At 27.6% G+C, this 16,870-nt stretch overlaps 1 protein-coding gene across 1 annotated transcript in view; it reads right to left on the bottom strand.

Annotated features, from left to right (window-relative positions):
- The window catches only part of LOC143240573 (elongation factor-like GTPase 1), a 201,302-nt gene that overhangs the window by 158,110 nt on the left and 26,322 nt on the right, over positions 1-16,870 (bottom strand). The window contains exons 9-11 of the mRNA XM_076483233.1: positions 14,279-14,388; positions 13,717-13,876; positions 347-504 (exon numbers count right to left, since the gene is read on the bottom strand). Of these exons, the coding sequence (XP_076339348.1) occupies positions 347-504; positions 13,717-13,876; positions 14,279-14,388 (428 nt within the window). The remainder of the gene's footprint in view (positions 1-346; positions 505-13,716; positions 13,877-14,278; positions 14,389-16,870) is intronic.

Here is a 16,870-nt window from a genome sequence, read left to right as displayed (position 1 = left end):
CCATCACAGTTTATATTATGATGCAAGATCAACTGATTTACCTTAAAATAATGCATAAAAACACAAATAATATAAATAAAAATAAATAAATAACAATGAATATCTCTAAAATCTAACAGCTGGATGACTGTAAATCTAACCCAAGATTCTCAGAACAAAGAGAAAGGCATAATAGAGGTATGAATTTTTAGGCTTTAACACTTATGTAACTAAATAACAAAAAATGTCCAGTTGTTATATTTGTTATAACTTAAAAATAAATCTTCAACCACTTTATACAAATTGGTAAACACAGAAAACAATATATCGATTTTTTATTAAGTTTCACCAGTTACAATATTTTTACCTCTGTCTGTATTGCGGAAGCTCTTTTCTCTCAACTGGAAACATTTTCGAAATGCAAACAATTACAGCAGCATCATCTGAAGTACTACAGGCCAAGAAATCTAACAACAAAACAAAACTAACTACCTGAACATTAAAAATATGTTCCTTGATTCTTGTGTTTCATCACTAATTCATCACCTAGAACTTTTAGGAGTTCTAATCAATAACATGGTCACTAAAGTTTTTGTAGAAAAATCCTAATAACCATTGAGAAAATGTTACATGGAAACAAAATCACTATTGTATACTAGATATATTGATTTACAGTGTGTTTAGTTTCATGAAGATACATTGATTTACAGAATATATAGTTTAATTAAAATACATTTAGTACATTGATTTACAGTATGTACAGTTTCATCAACATACATTTGGTACATTGATTTACAGTATGTATAATTTCATCAACATACATTTAGTACATTGATTTACAGTATGTATAGTTTCACAATGATACATTTAGTACATTGATTTACAGTATGTATAGTTTCATTAAGATACATTTAGTACATTCATTTAAAGTATGTATAGTTTCATCAAGATACATTTAGTACATTGATTTACAGTATGTATAGTTTCAACAAGATACATTTAGTACATTGATTTACAGTATGTATAGTTTCATCAAGATACATTTAGTACATTGATTTACAGTATGTATAGTTTCATCAAGATACATTTAGTACATTGATTTACAGTATGTATAGTTTCATCAACGAACATTTAGTACATTGATTTACAGTATGTATAGTTTCATCAACGAACATTTAGTACATTGATTTACAGTATGTATAGTTTCATCAACGAACATTTAGTACATTGATTTACAGTATGTATAGTTTCATCAAGATACATTTAGTACATTGATTTACAGTATGTATAGTTTCATCAAGATACATTTAGTACATTGATTTACAGTATGTAGTTTCATCAAGATACATTTAGTACATTGATTTACAGTATGTATAGTTTCATCAAGATACATTTAGTACATTGATTTCCAGTATGTATAGTTTCATCAAGATACATTTAGTACATTGATTTACAGTATGTATAGTTTCATCAACATACATTTAGTACATTGATTTACAGTATGTACAGTTTCATCAACATACATTTAGTACATTGATTTACAGTATGTACAGTTTCATCAACATACATTTAGTACATTGATTTACAGTATGTACAGTTTCATCAACATACATTTAGTACATTGATTTACAGTATGTACAGTTTCATCAACATACATTTAGTACATTGATTTACAGTATGTACAGTTTCATCAACATACATTTAGTACATTGATTTACAGTATGTACAGTTTCATCAACATACATTTAGTACATTGATTTACAGTATGTACAGTTTCATCAACATACATTTAGTACATTGATTTACAGTATGTATAGTTTCATCAAGATACATTTAGTACATTGATTTACAGTATGTATAGTTTCATCAAGATACATTTAGTACATTGATTTACAGTATGTATAGTTTCATCAAGATACATTTAGTACATTGATTTACAGTATGTATAGTTTCATCAAGATACATTTAGTACATTGATTTACAGTATGTATAGTTTCATCAAGATACATTTAGTACATTGATTTACAGTATGTATAGTTTCATCAAGATACATTTAGTATTGATTTACATATGAGTTTCACAGATACATTTAGTACATTGATTTACAGTATGTATAGTTTCATCAAGATACATTTAGTACATTGATTTACAGTATGTATAGTTTCATCAAGATACATTTAGTACATTGATTTACAGTATGTATAGTTTCATCAAGATACATTTAGTACATTGATTTACAGTATGTATAGTTTCATCAAGATACATTTAGTACATTGATTTACAGTATGTACAGTTTCATCAACATACATTTAGTACATTGATTTACAGTATGTACAGTTTCATCAACATACATTTAGTACATTGATTTACAGTATGTACAGTTTCATCAACATACATTTAGTACATTGATTTACAGTATGTACAGTTTCATCAACATACATTTAGTACATTGATTTACAGTATGTACAGTTTCATCAACATACATTTAGTACATTGATTTACAGTATGTACAGTTTCATCAACATACATTTAGTACATTGATTTACAGTATGTACAGTTTCATCAACATACATTTAGTACATTGATTTACAGTATGTACAGTTTCATCAACATACATTTAGTACATTGATTTACAGTATGTACAGTTTCATCAACATACATTTAGTACATTGATTTACAGTATGTACAGTTTCATCAACATACATTTAGTACATTGATTTACAGTATGTACAGTTTCATCAACATACATTTAGTACATTGATTTACAGTATGTACAGTTTCATCAACATACATTTAGTACATTGATTTACAGTATGTACAGTTTCATCAACATACATTTAGTACATTGATTTACAGTATGTACAGTTTCATCAACATACATTTAGTACATTGATTTACAGTATGTACAGTTTCATCAACATACATTTAGTACATTGATTTACAGTATGTACAGTTTCATCAACATACATTTAGTACATTGATTTACAGTATGTACAGTTTCATCAACATACATTTAGTACATTGATTTACAGTATGTACAGTTTCATCAACATACATTTAGTACATTGATTTACAGTATGTACAGTTTCATCAACATACATTTAGTACATTGATTTACAGTATGTACAGTTTCATCAACATACATTTAGTACATTGATTTACAGTATGTATAGTTTCATCAACATACATTTAGTACATTGATTTACAGTATGTATAGTTTCACAATGATACATTTATTACATTGATTTACAGTATGTACAGTTTCATCAACATACATTTAGTACATTGATTTACAGTATGTACAGTTTCAGTATGTACATTGATTTACAGTATGTAGTTTCATCAAGATACATTTAGTACATTGATTTACAGTATGTATAGTTTCATCAAGATACATTTAGTACATTGATTTACAGTATGTATAGTTTCATCAAGATACATTTAGTACATTGATTTACAGTATGTATAGTTTCATCAAGATACATTTAGTACATTGATTTACAGTATGTACAGTTTCATCAAGATACATTTAGTACATTGATTTACAGTATGTATAGTTTCATCAAGATACATTTAGTACATTGATTTACAGTAAGATACATTTAGTACATTGATTTACAGTATGTACAGTTTCATCAACATACATTTAGTACATTGATTTACAGTATGTACAGTTTCATCAACATACATTTAGTACATTGATTTACAGTATGTACAGTTTCATCAACATACATTTAGTACATTGATTTACAGTATGTACAGTTTCATCAACATACATTTAGTACATTGATTTACAGTATGTACAGTTTCATCAACATACATTTAGTACATTGATTTACAGTATGTACATTTAGTTTCATCAACAGTATACATTTAGTACATTGATTTACAGTATGTACAGTTTCATCAACATACATTTAGTACATTGATTTACAGTATAGTACATTGATTTACAGTATGTACAGTTTCATCAACATACATTTAGTACATTGATTTACAGTATGTACAGTTTCATCAACATACATTTAGTACATTGATTTACAGTATGTACAGTTTCATCAACATACATTTAGTACATTGATTTACAGTATGTACAGTTTCATCAACATACATTTAGTACATTGATTTACAGTATGTACAGTTTCATCAACATACATTTAGTACATTGATTTACAGTATGTACAGTTTCATCAACATACATTTAGTACATTGATTTACAGTATGTACAGTTTCATCAACATACATTTAGTACATTGATTTACAGTATGTACAGTTTCATCAACATACATTTAGTACATTGATTTACAGTATGTACAGTTTCATCAACATACATTTAGTACATTGATTTACAGTATGTACAGTTTCATCAACATACATTTAGTACATTGATTTACAGTATGTACAGTTTCATCAACATACATTTAGTACATTGATTTACAGTATGTACAGTTTCATCAACATACATTTAGTACATTGATTTACAGTATGTACAGTTTCATCAACATACATTTAGTACATTGATTTACAGTATGTACAGTTTCATCAACATACATTTAGTACATTGATTTACAGTATGTACAGTTTCATCAACATACATTTAGTACATTGATTTACAGTATGTACAGTTTCATCAACATACATTTAGTACATTGATTTACAGTATGTACAGTTTCATCAACATACATTTAGTACATTGATTTACAGTATGTATAGTTTCATCAACATACATTTAGTACATTGATTTACAGTATGTATACAGTTTCATCAACATACATTTAGTACATTGATTTACAGTATGTATAGTTTCATCAACATACATTTAGTACATTGATTTACAGTATGTATAGTTTCATCAAGATACATTTAGTACATTGATTTACAGTATGTATAGTTTCATCAAGATACATTTAGTACATTGATTTACAGTATGTATAGTTTCATCAAGATACATTTAGTACATTGATTTACAGTATGTATAGTTTCATCAAGATACATTTAGTACATTGATTTACAGTATGTATAGTTTCATCAAGATACATTTAGTACATTGATTTACAGTATGTATAGTTTCATCAAGATACATTTAGTACATTGATTTACAGTATGTATAGTTTCATCAAGATACATTTAGTACATTGATTTACAGTATGTATAGTTTCATCAAGATACATTTAGTACATTGATTTACAGTATGTATAGTTTCATCAAGATACATTTAGTACATTGATTTACAGTATGTATAGTTTCATCAAGATACATTTAGTACATTGATTTACAGTATGTATAGTTTCATCAAGATACATTTAGTACATTGATTTACAGTATGTACAGTTTCATCAAGATACATTTAGTACATTGATTTACAGTATGTACAGTTTCATCAACATACATTTAGTACATTGATTTACAGTATGTACAGTTTCATCAACATACATTTAGTACATTGATTTACAGTATGTACAGTTTCATCAACATACATTTAGTACATTGATTTACAGTATGTACAGTTTCATCAACATACATTTAGTACATTGATTTACAGTATGTACAGTTTCATCAACATACATTTAGTACATTGATTTACAGTATGTACAGTTTCATCAACATACATTTAGTACATTGATTTACAGTATGTACAGTTTCATCAACATACATTTAGTACATTGATTTACAGTATGTACAGTTTCATCAACATACATTTAGTACATTGATTTACAGTATGTACAGTTTCATCAACATACATTTAGTACATTGATTTACAGTATGTACAGTTTCATCAACATACATTTAGTACATTGATTTACAGTATGTACAGTTTCATCAACATACATTTAGTACATTGATTTACAGTATGTACAGTTTCATCAACATACATTTAGTACATTGATTTACAGTATGTACAGTTTCATCAACATACATTTAGTACATTGATTTACAGTATGTACAGTTTCATCAACATACATTTAGTACATTGATTTACAGTATGTACAGTTTCATCAACATACATTTAGTACATTGATTTACAGTATGTACAGTTTCATCAACATACATTTAGTACATTGATTTACAGTATGTACAGTTTCATCAACATACATTTAGTACATTGATTTACAGTATGTATAGTTTCATCAACATACATTTAGTACATTGATTTACAGTATGTACAGTTTCATCAACATACATTTAGTACATTGATTTACAGTATGTATAGTTTCATCAAGATACATTTAGTACATTGATTTACAGTATGTATAGTTTCATCAAGATACATTTAGTACATTGATTTACAGTATGTACAGTTTCATCAACATACATTTAGTACATTGATTTACAGTATGTATAGTTTCATCAAGATACATTTAGTACATTGATTTACAGTATGTATAGTTTCATCAAGATACATTTAGTACATTGATTTACAGTATGTATAGTTTCATCAAGATACATTTAGTACATTGATTTACAGTATGTATAGTTTCATCAAGATACATTTAGTACATTGATTTACAGTATGTATAGTTTCATCAAGATACATTTAGTACATTGATTTACAGTATGTATAGTTTCATCAAGATACATTTAGTACATTGATTTACAGTATGTATAGTTTCATCAAGATACATTTAGTACATTGATTTACAGTATGTACAGTTTCATCAAGATACATTTAGTACATTGATTTACAGTATGTACAGTTTCATCAACATACATTTAGTACATTGATTTACAGTATGTACAGTTTCATCAACATACATTTAGTACATTGATTTACAGTATGTACAGTTTCATCAACATACATTTAGTACATTGATTTACAGTATGTACAGTTTCATCAACATACATTTAGTACATTGATTTACAGTATGTACAGTTTCATCAACATACATTTAGTACATTGATTTACAGTATGTACAGTTTCATCAACATACATTTAGTACATTGATTTACAGTATGTACAGTTTCATCAACATACATTTAGTACATTGATTTACAGTATGTACAGTTTCATCAACATACATTTAGTACATTGATTTACAGTATGTACAGTTTCATCAACATACATTTAGTACATTGATTTACAGTATGTACAGTTTCATCAACATACATTTAGTACATTGATTTACAGTATGTACAGTTTCATCAACATACATTTAGTACATTGATTTACAGTATGTACAGTTTCATCAACATACATTTAGTACATTGATTTACAGTATGTACAGTTTCATCAACATACATTTAGTACATTGATTTACAGTATGTACAGTTTCATCAACATACATTTAGTACATTGATTTACAGTATGTACAGTTTCATCAACATACATTTAGTACATTGATTTACAGTATGTACAGTTTCATCAACATACATTTAGTACATTGATTTACAGTATGTACAGTTTCATCAACATACATTTAGTACATTGATTTACAGTATGTACAGTTTCATCAACATACATTTAGTACATTGATTTACAGTATGTACAGTTTCATCATACATACACATTACAGTAGTACATTGACATACAGTATGTTAGTTTCATCAACATACATTTAGTACATTGATTTACAGTATGTACAGTTTCATCAACATACATTTAGTACATTGATTTACAGTATGTACAGTTTCATCAACATACATTTAGTACATTGATTTACAGTATGTACAGTTTCATCAACATACATTTAGTACATTGATTTACAGTATGTACAGTTTCATCAACATACATTTAGTACATTGATTTACAGTATGTACAGTTTCATCAACATACATTTAGTACATTGATTTACAGTATGTACAGTTTCATCAACATACATTTAGTACATTGATTTACAGTATGTACAGTTTCATCAACATACATTTAGTACATTGATTTACAGTATGTACAGTTTCATCAACATACATTTAGTACATTGATTTACAGTATGTACAGTTTCATCAACATACATTTAGTACATTGATTTACAGTATGTACAGTTTCATCAACATACATTTAGTACATTGATTTACAGTATGTACAGTTTCATCAACATACATTTAGTACATTGATTTACAGTATGTACAGTTTCATCAACATACATTTAGTACATTGATTTACAGTATGTACAGTTTCATCAACATACATTTAGTACATTGATTTACAGTATGTACAGTTTCATCAACATACATTTATTGTACAGTTGAGTTTCATTACATTTAGTATGTACAGTTTCATCAATTGATACATTTAGTACATTGATTTACAGTATGTATAGTTTCATCAAGATACATTTAGTACATTGATTTACAGTATGTATAGTTTCATCAAGATACATTTAGTACATTGATTTACAGTATGTACAGTTTCATCAATCAAGATACATTTAGTACATTGATTTACAGTATGTACAGTTTCATCAACATACATTTAGTACATTGATTTACAGTATGTACAGTTTCATCAACATACATTTAGTACATTGATTTACAGTATGTACAGTATGTACAGTTTCATCAACATACATTTAGTACATTGATTTACAGTATGTACAGTTTCATCAACATACATTTAGTACATTGATTTACAGTATGTACAGTTTCATCAACATACATTTAGTACATTGATTTACAGTATGTACAGTTTCATCAACATACATTTAGTACATTGATTTACAGTATGTACAGTTTCATCAACATACATTTAGTACATTGATTTACAGTATGTACAGTTTCATCAACATACATTTAGTACATTGATTTACAGTATGTACAGTTTCATCAACATACATTTAGTACATTGATTTACAGTATGTACAGTTTCATCAACATACATTTAGTACATTGATTTACAGTATGTACAGTTTCATCAACATACATTTAGTACATTGATTTACAGTATGTACAGTTTCATCAACATACATTTAGTACATTGATTTACAGTATGTACAGTTTCATCAACATACATTTAGTACATTGATTTACAGTATGTACAGTTTCATCAACATACATTTAGTACATTGTTTCATCAACATACATTTAGTACATTGATTTAAGTATGTACAGTTTCATCAACATACATTTAGTACATTGATTTACAGTATGTACAGTTTCATCAACATACATTTAGTACATTGATTTACAGTATGTACAGTTTCATCAACATACATTTAGTACATTGATTTACAGTATGTACAGTTTCATCAACATACATTTAGTACATTGATTTACAGTATGTACAGTTTCATCAACATACATTTAGTACATTGATTTACAGTATGTACAGTTTCATCAACATACATTTAGTACATTGATTTACAGTATGTACAGTTTCATCAACATACATTTAGTACATTGATTTACAGTATGTACAGTTTCATCAACATACATTTAGTACATTGATTTACAGTATGTACAGTTTCATCAACATACATTTAGTACATTGATTTACAGTATGTACAGTTTCATCAACATACATTTAGTACATTGATTTACAGTATGTACAGTAGTACAGTTTCATCAACATACATTTAGTACATTGATTTACAGTATGTATAGTTTCATCAACATACATTTAGTACATTGATTTACAGTATGTACAGTTTCATCAACATACATTTAGTACATTGATTTACAGTATGTATAGTTTCATCAACATACATTTAGTACATTGATTTACAGTATGTATAGTTTCATCAACATACATTTAGTACATTGATTTACAGTATGTATAGTTTCATCAAGTTTCATCAAGATACATTTAGTACATTGATTTACAGTATGTATAGTTTCATCAACATACATTTAGTACATTGATTTACAGTATGTATAGTTTCATCAAGATACATTTAGTACATTGATTTACAGTATGTATAGTTTCATCAAGATACATTTAGTACATTGATTTACAGTATGTATAGTTTCATCAACATACATTTAGTACATTGATTTACAGTATGTACAGTTTCATCAACATACATTTAGTACATTGATTTACAGTATGTACAGTTTCATCAACATACATTTAGTACATTGATTTACAGTATGTACAGTTTCATCAACATACATTTAGTACATTGATTTACAGTATGTACAGTTTCATCAACATACATTTAGTACATTGATTTACAGTATGTACAGTTTCATCAACATACATTTAGTACATTGATTTACAGTATGTACAGTTTCATCAACATACATTTAGTACATTGATTTACAGTATGTACAGTTTCATCAACATACATTTAGTACATTGATTTACAGTATGTACAGTTTCATCAACATACATTTAGTACATTGATTTACAGTATGTACAGTTTCATCAACATACATTTAGTACATTGATTTACAGTATGTACAGTTTCATCAACATACATTTAGTACATTGATTTACAGTATGTACAGTTTCATCAACATACATTTAGTACATTGATTTACAGTATGTACAGTTTCATCAACATACATTTAGTACATTGATTTACAGTATGTATAGTTTCATCAAGATACATTTAGTACATTGATTTACAGTATGTATAGTTTCATCAAGATACATTTAGTACATTGATTTACAGTATGTGTTTCATCAACATACATTTAGTACATTGATTTACAGTATGTATACATTTAGTACATTGATTTACAGTATGTAGTTTCATCAAGATACATTTAGTACATTGATTTACAGTATGTATAGTTTCATCAAGATACATTTAAATGTATGTATAGTTTCATCAAGATACATTTAGTACATTGATTTACAGTATGTACAGTTTCATCAACATACATTTAGTACATTGATTTACAGTATGTACAGTTTCATCAATATACATTTAGTACATTGATTTACAGTATGTATAGTTTCATCAAGATACATTTTTACAGTATGTATAGTTTCACAATGATACATTTAATACATTGATTTAAAGTATGTATAGTTTCATCAAGATACATTTAGTACATTGATTTACAGTATGTATAGTTTCATCAAGATACATTTAGTACATTGATTTACATTTAGTACATTGATTTACAGTATGTATAGTTTCATCAACATACATTTAGTACATTGATTTACAGTATGTACAGTTTCATCAACATACATTTAGTACATTGATTTACAGTATGTACAGTTTCATCAACATACATTTAGTACATTGATTTACAGTATGTACAGTTTCATCAACATACATTTAGTACATTGATTTACAGTATGTACAGTTTCATCAACATACATTTAGTACATTGATTTACAGTATGTACAGTTTCATCAACATACATTTAGTACATTGATTTACAGTATGTACAGTTTCATCAACATACATTTAGTACATTGTACATTGATTTACAGTATGTACAGTTTCATCAACATACATTTAGTACATTGATTTACAGTATGTACAGTTTCATCAACATACATTTAGTACATTGATTTACAGTATGTATAGTTTCATCAAGATACATTTAGTACATTGATTTACAGTATGTATAGTTTCATCAAGATACATTTAGTGCACTGATTTACAGTATGTATAGTTTCATTTCATGAAAACATATTTTCATCAAGATACATTTAATATTTTGATTTACAGTATGTATAGTTTCATCAAGATACATTTAGTGCACTGATTTACAGTATGTATAGTTTCATCAAGATACATTTAGTGCACTGATTTACAGTATGTATAGTTTCATGAAAACATATTTAGTTAGTACATTGATTTACAGTATGTACAGTTTCATCAACATACATTTAGTACATTGATTTACAGTATGTACAGTTTCATCAACACATTTAGTACATTGATTTACAGTATGTACAGTTTCATCAACATACATTTAGTACATTGATTTACAGTATGTACAGTTTCATCAACATACATTTAGTACATTGATTTACAGTATGTACAGTTTCATCAACATACATTTAGTACATTGATTTACAGTATGTACAGTTTCATCAACATACATTTAGTACATTGATTTACAGTATGTACAGTTTCATCAACATACATTTAGTACATTGATTTACAGTATGTACAGTTTCATCAACATACATTTAGTACATTGATTTACAGTATGTACAGTTTCATCAACATACATTTAGTACATTGATTTACAGTATGTACAGTTTCATCAACATACATTTAGTACATTGATTTACAGTATGTATAGTTTCATCAACATACATTTAGTACATTGATTTACATTTTTACAGAAAATTACTTCTGTAAATTCCTAGTCATTCATTTCCTCACACTTTTCTCAACAATCCTGAGAACCTAATGTAAAAATTCAATACTGGCACCTCAGTTCATCACACTGATCTTCTGGAGTAAATATAAAAGCAACAGATAACAAACAAAAAACAATAAATGTACAGAAAATATTTGTTGAAATGTTCTTCATGTTAGATATTTATGGACAAAAGTAGCTATTAAATTTAATAATCCTTCTTTTATGGTACAATTCACTAAGCCATAGTCGTTTGTTTTAAGAGCAAAGATACATTGAGCTATCTACCATGTCCACTGCAGGGAATCAAACCTCTGATTCCACTTTAATAAATCTGTAAACTTATCGCTCACTCACCAGGAGACCAGTCATTGTCTTTCACATATGTTACCAAAACGTTTACACATTTATATAAATACTGACAAAAATGTTTGAAAATTAATATTACAATAATTAATTACAAGAACAAATAGATAATTGGTTTAATAGTTAGTTAAAGAGATACTAAAATCCCACTATACTTTGAGAAAAATGTGTGTTTGTTTGCCCTCTAAATCCTACTCAGCTCTTACACTTGGACTTGCCAGATATGGTTTAATCAACTAGGAATGATTCAAATGTGTCAAGAAGTTATTTTTCTTTAAGAATGTATAAAGTTCATACTTCAGAAGTGACTTAATATAAATTAATCAGTATGGGTGGCCACTAGGGTTACTCAAGGTATTTCTCCTATTTCATTATATGGAATATACATATAGGCTACGTATTTTAGTGACATATGTGGGACAAAAACAGCAACTATTTACATTCATAACTGGTAAAATATTAATTCTACAATTCAATATAATTTTCATAACATATCTATCACTTCAAGGATTTTTTCACACACATTGTTTATACATACTTTGTAGATAGGCACCATTAATTGAGATCATTTTAACTAGCATCACTTATTGCGTTTAATTTTAAAAAAACCTAAAGCATGAAATAAAATGTTAAATCAATAATCAAATTTGCTGTAGATGAATAAGTTTATTCTCATGTTTCAATCTTCACATCACAACTGGTATATTTCAGGAAAAAAAAATATTTCGTAAACCTCTCTACTTACACTGAACGTGTACATATGATATTAATAGAACTAACCAATTTCATCAGATAAGCTCTAATCCTACTCCCAGTAATTAAGTGTGATGTATAATTAATACTTGAAATCAAAGATACTTGGTGAAACTCTATAATTACAGAATTAAGGAAAACTATTAGTTGTGACTTGTATAAAACCGAGTTTTGTCCACAACAGAACTTTTTAAAATGTTACTTTTCAGTGGTTTATTTGGAATATTTTCTGGAATAAATGAAACAAACACAAATGTTATGAAATGTATTTATCTAATTCTACTCAACTGAACAAACTTTCTATAGCATCTTGTTTAATTTTTAGAGACATTTAAATCAGGAAAATGTTTATTGTTAAACACAAAGCTACAAACTGAGATGTCTGTGCTGTGTCCACCACAGGTATCAAACCCCAAATTTAGCACAGTAAGCTTGTGTTCTACATACCTGTGCCCCTTTCATTATTTTCTTAGCTTTGGAGTTTAAAAAGAAATCTCCCCATAAAGTTCTCTTCAACACATTTTCTTTGACTCCCAGTTTTGTACAATACAGACGAACAAAATCTGTGATACTGAAAAAATCATATTAAATCCGTTATGCAACAAAATAGATATGTCATAATAATTACTGCACAGTTTTATGAATGCTGTAACATTTAATGGGAAGTATTTGTTCTTTTTTAATTTCATTTTAAATTATATAATAAATCAATCTATTTATTAAATTACAAATTTTGTTTAACCAAATAAAATTTTGTTTATATATATCAACAGTACATCTAGAAATTTGTAAATAGAAAGGCATTAATGCTAAAACATTAACAACAAAACTTGAAGTGTAAATTCTTAGACCTCCAAGTTCTTTGAAAACTTAAATGAAGTATAACATCTGGAATAGTAAACAATTTATTATCAAATACTAAACACACTATGAAGATTTTTTACCCATACAAGTGATAAATTTAAAATATTACCTAAATGCCCAACCATCTAAGGCACTCCCAAAAATCACATTTCCTTGTTCGGGTGAGAAATACACAGAGGAGTCATCAGTCTCATCCAAACCACTGCTCCAGTCAAAAACCTAAACAGTATCAACAATAATGATGTACAGGTTCCACACAAACATCAGTGTGTCAAAAGTTAAACAGTATCAACAATAATGATGTACAGGTTCCACACAAACATCAGTGTGTCAAAAGTTAAACAGTATCAACAATAATGATGTACAGGTTCCACACAAACATCAGTGTGTCAAAAGTTAAATGGTATCAACAATAATGATGTACAGGTTCCACACAAACATCAGTGTGTCAAAAGTTAAATGGTATCAACAATAATGATGTACAGGTTCCACACAAACATCAGTGTGTCAAAAGTTAAATGGTATCAACAATAATGATGTACAGGTTCCACACAAACATCAGTGTGTCAAAAGTTAAATGGTATCAACAATAATGATGTACAGGTTCCACACAAACATCAGTGTGTCAAAGGTTAAATGGTATCAACAATAATGATGTACAGGTTCCACACACACACAAACCAATGTTAACCAGAAGTAAAAAATTACACTATATAAACATTAATGATGTATAGATTTCACACACACACCAACAAGAACGTGAAATCAAAAGTTAAATAACATCAAAACTAACGACGTGATGCTTCTATACACACACACACACACACACACACAATTAGTGTGAGCCTGAAGTCAAAGATTACAAAATAACATTAATGATATATAGATTCCACCCACACTTTAATGTGAAAAAATAAAGAGGGGGTAATGATAATAATATAAACTTAATTTATAATTAGATAAATAACAATCTTGAGTCCACTGATTACTTTCAGCCAACATTAGACACAGTCACACTAGAATTAGATAAATAACAATCTTAAGTCCACTGATTACTTTCAGCCAACATTAGACACAGTCACACTAGAATTAGATAAATAACAATCTTAAGTCCACTGATTACTTTCAGCCAACATTAGACACAGTCACACTAGAATTAGATAAATAACAATCTTAAGTCCACTGATTACTTTTAGCCAACATTAGACACAGTCACACTAGAATTAGATAAATAACAATCTTAAGTCCACTGATTACTTTTAGCCAACATTAGACACAATATCAAATGTACAAGTTCTGTTAAGTCTTTACATGTCAGGATATAAGCCATAAAAGCAACTTGTACAAAAGACTAATTTCTAATGATGTAATGTCCAGAGTAATAAATCTGAACAAAGAACAACAAATTTATATTTAACATATTAACCCTCTACCATCACAGAAGAGTTATCCATTACTGTAATTGGGGTAAATATATGGGTGGAGATGATGAAGGGTTAACAATGCTGTGACAGCATTTTGGTATACATTTTATACCTCCAGTGTCCCCAAAGTTTTAAGCCTCTCTATATCATTCAGATCAAAGTGATCCTTTGTGTAATTTTAGAAAGATATCCACATTATTTGTGCTCTGATACCATAAATAACAAATACATGTACAAAACAGATCTTGCACATGAGGTCACAAAACCTTCTGTTTCATTCAATGTCACAAACTTACATTATCATAGTATGTAATTATATGATCATACTTTGTACTTCTTTTCATTACCATAGCTTGTAATCATGAATCTTATTGCTGCATTTTAATACATAGTTCTTACTTTTAGAAAACATGAAATAGATTATAAAAAATAAATAATAAAACCACAATGAATTAGAATGACAGTGAGAATAGAGATTTCTAAAAGTTTGGTAAACAATTAAGTGATAAACGTGTAAACAGAATGAGACAAGCATAAACAGCAGACAAGAAAATAAAATCACAGGAAATCAGCCAAAGAAAGCTATACGTAAAGTCACCATAATAGGAGTAAAAGGCCTAACAATTAATATACTGGAATAAAACTAACAGTTTTAAAAGAGATAAGATATGTCACCAAAGTGAGTTCTAAAGGAAGTGAACCAGCCATGTATACTTTACTAAAAGGAAGAGGTGATACTTGAAGAATGAGGGCAGTATACAACTGTGAAAACTGATTCTATAATTGTAAATAAATTATATGCAGAATACCAGTGTGATAGAAATACAGAAAGGTAGTTTGGCTTGTCAAATGAAATTCTGAAGTAACTGAACAGGCTCAAATGAACTTTTGACAAAAAGGACTATATACAGTTTTTGACATGCCTATAGTATCTATAGTGTAACACTTAACTTATTCCAACTATATATAAATTATTTTGAAAACAAGTGGAGTGCATGCTGTTTATTTATCCTACTGTAGAAGAATCCCAAGCCTAACAACAATACAGTATATATTTATACTATTAAAAAGTAAAAGTTGAAAACCTTTAATTGACAAATGGAGCTTGTAGCCTAACATGTGGCAGAATGCCCGAGAGAAATATCTAACATTGTTCACATACTTCAACTTCCCACTTACAAATCAGATAAACTGCATTTTTCAACTTTCATATGTTGGTTTATGTTCTGAAAGATTGTGTGTCAAGGTAATTGGTAACTGCATTTCTAAATCTAAAG

The sequence above is a fragment of the Tachypleus tridentatus genome, chromosome 13 (genome assembly GCF_004210375.1).
Source record: "Tachypleus tridentatus isolate NWPU-2018 chromosome 13, ASM421037v1, whole genome shotgun sequence".
NCBI classification, from domain to species: Eukaryota; Metazoa; Arthropoda; class Merostomata; order Xiphosura; family Limulidae; genus Tachypleus; species Tachypleus tridentatus.
This window is presented reverse-complemented; position numbering and strand designations above follow the sequence as displayed.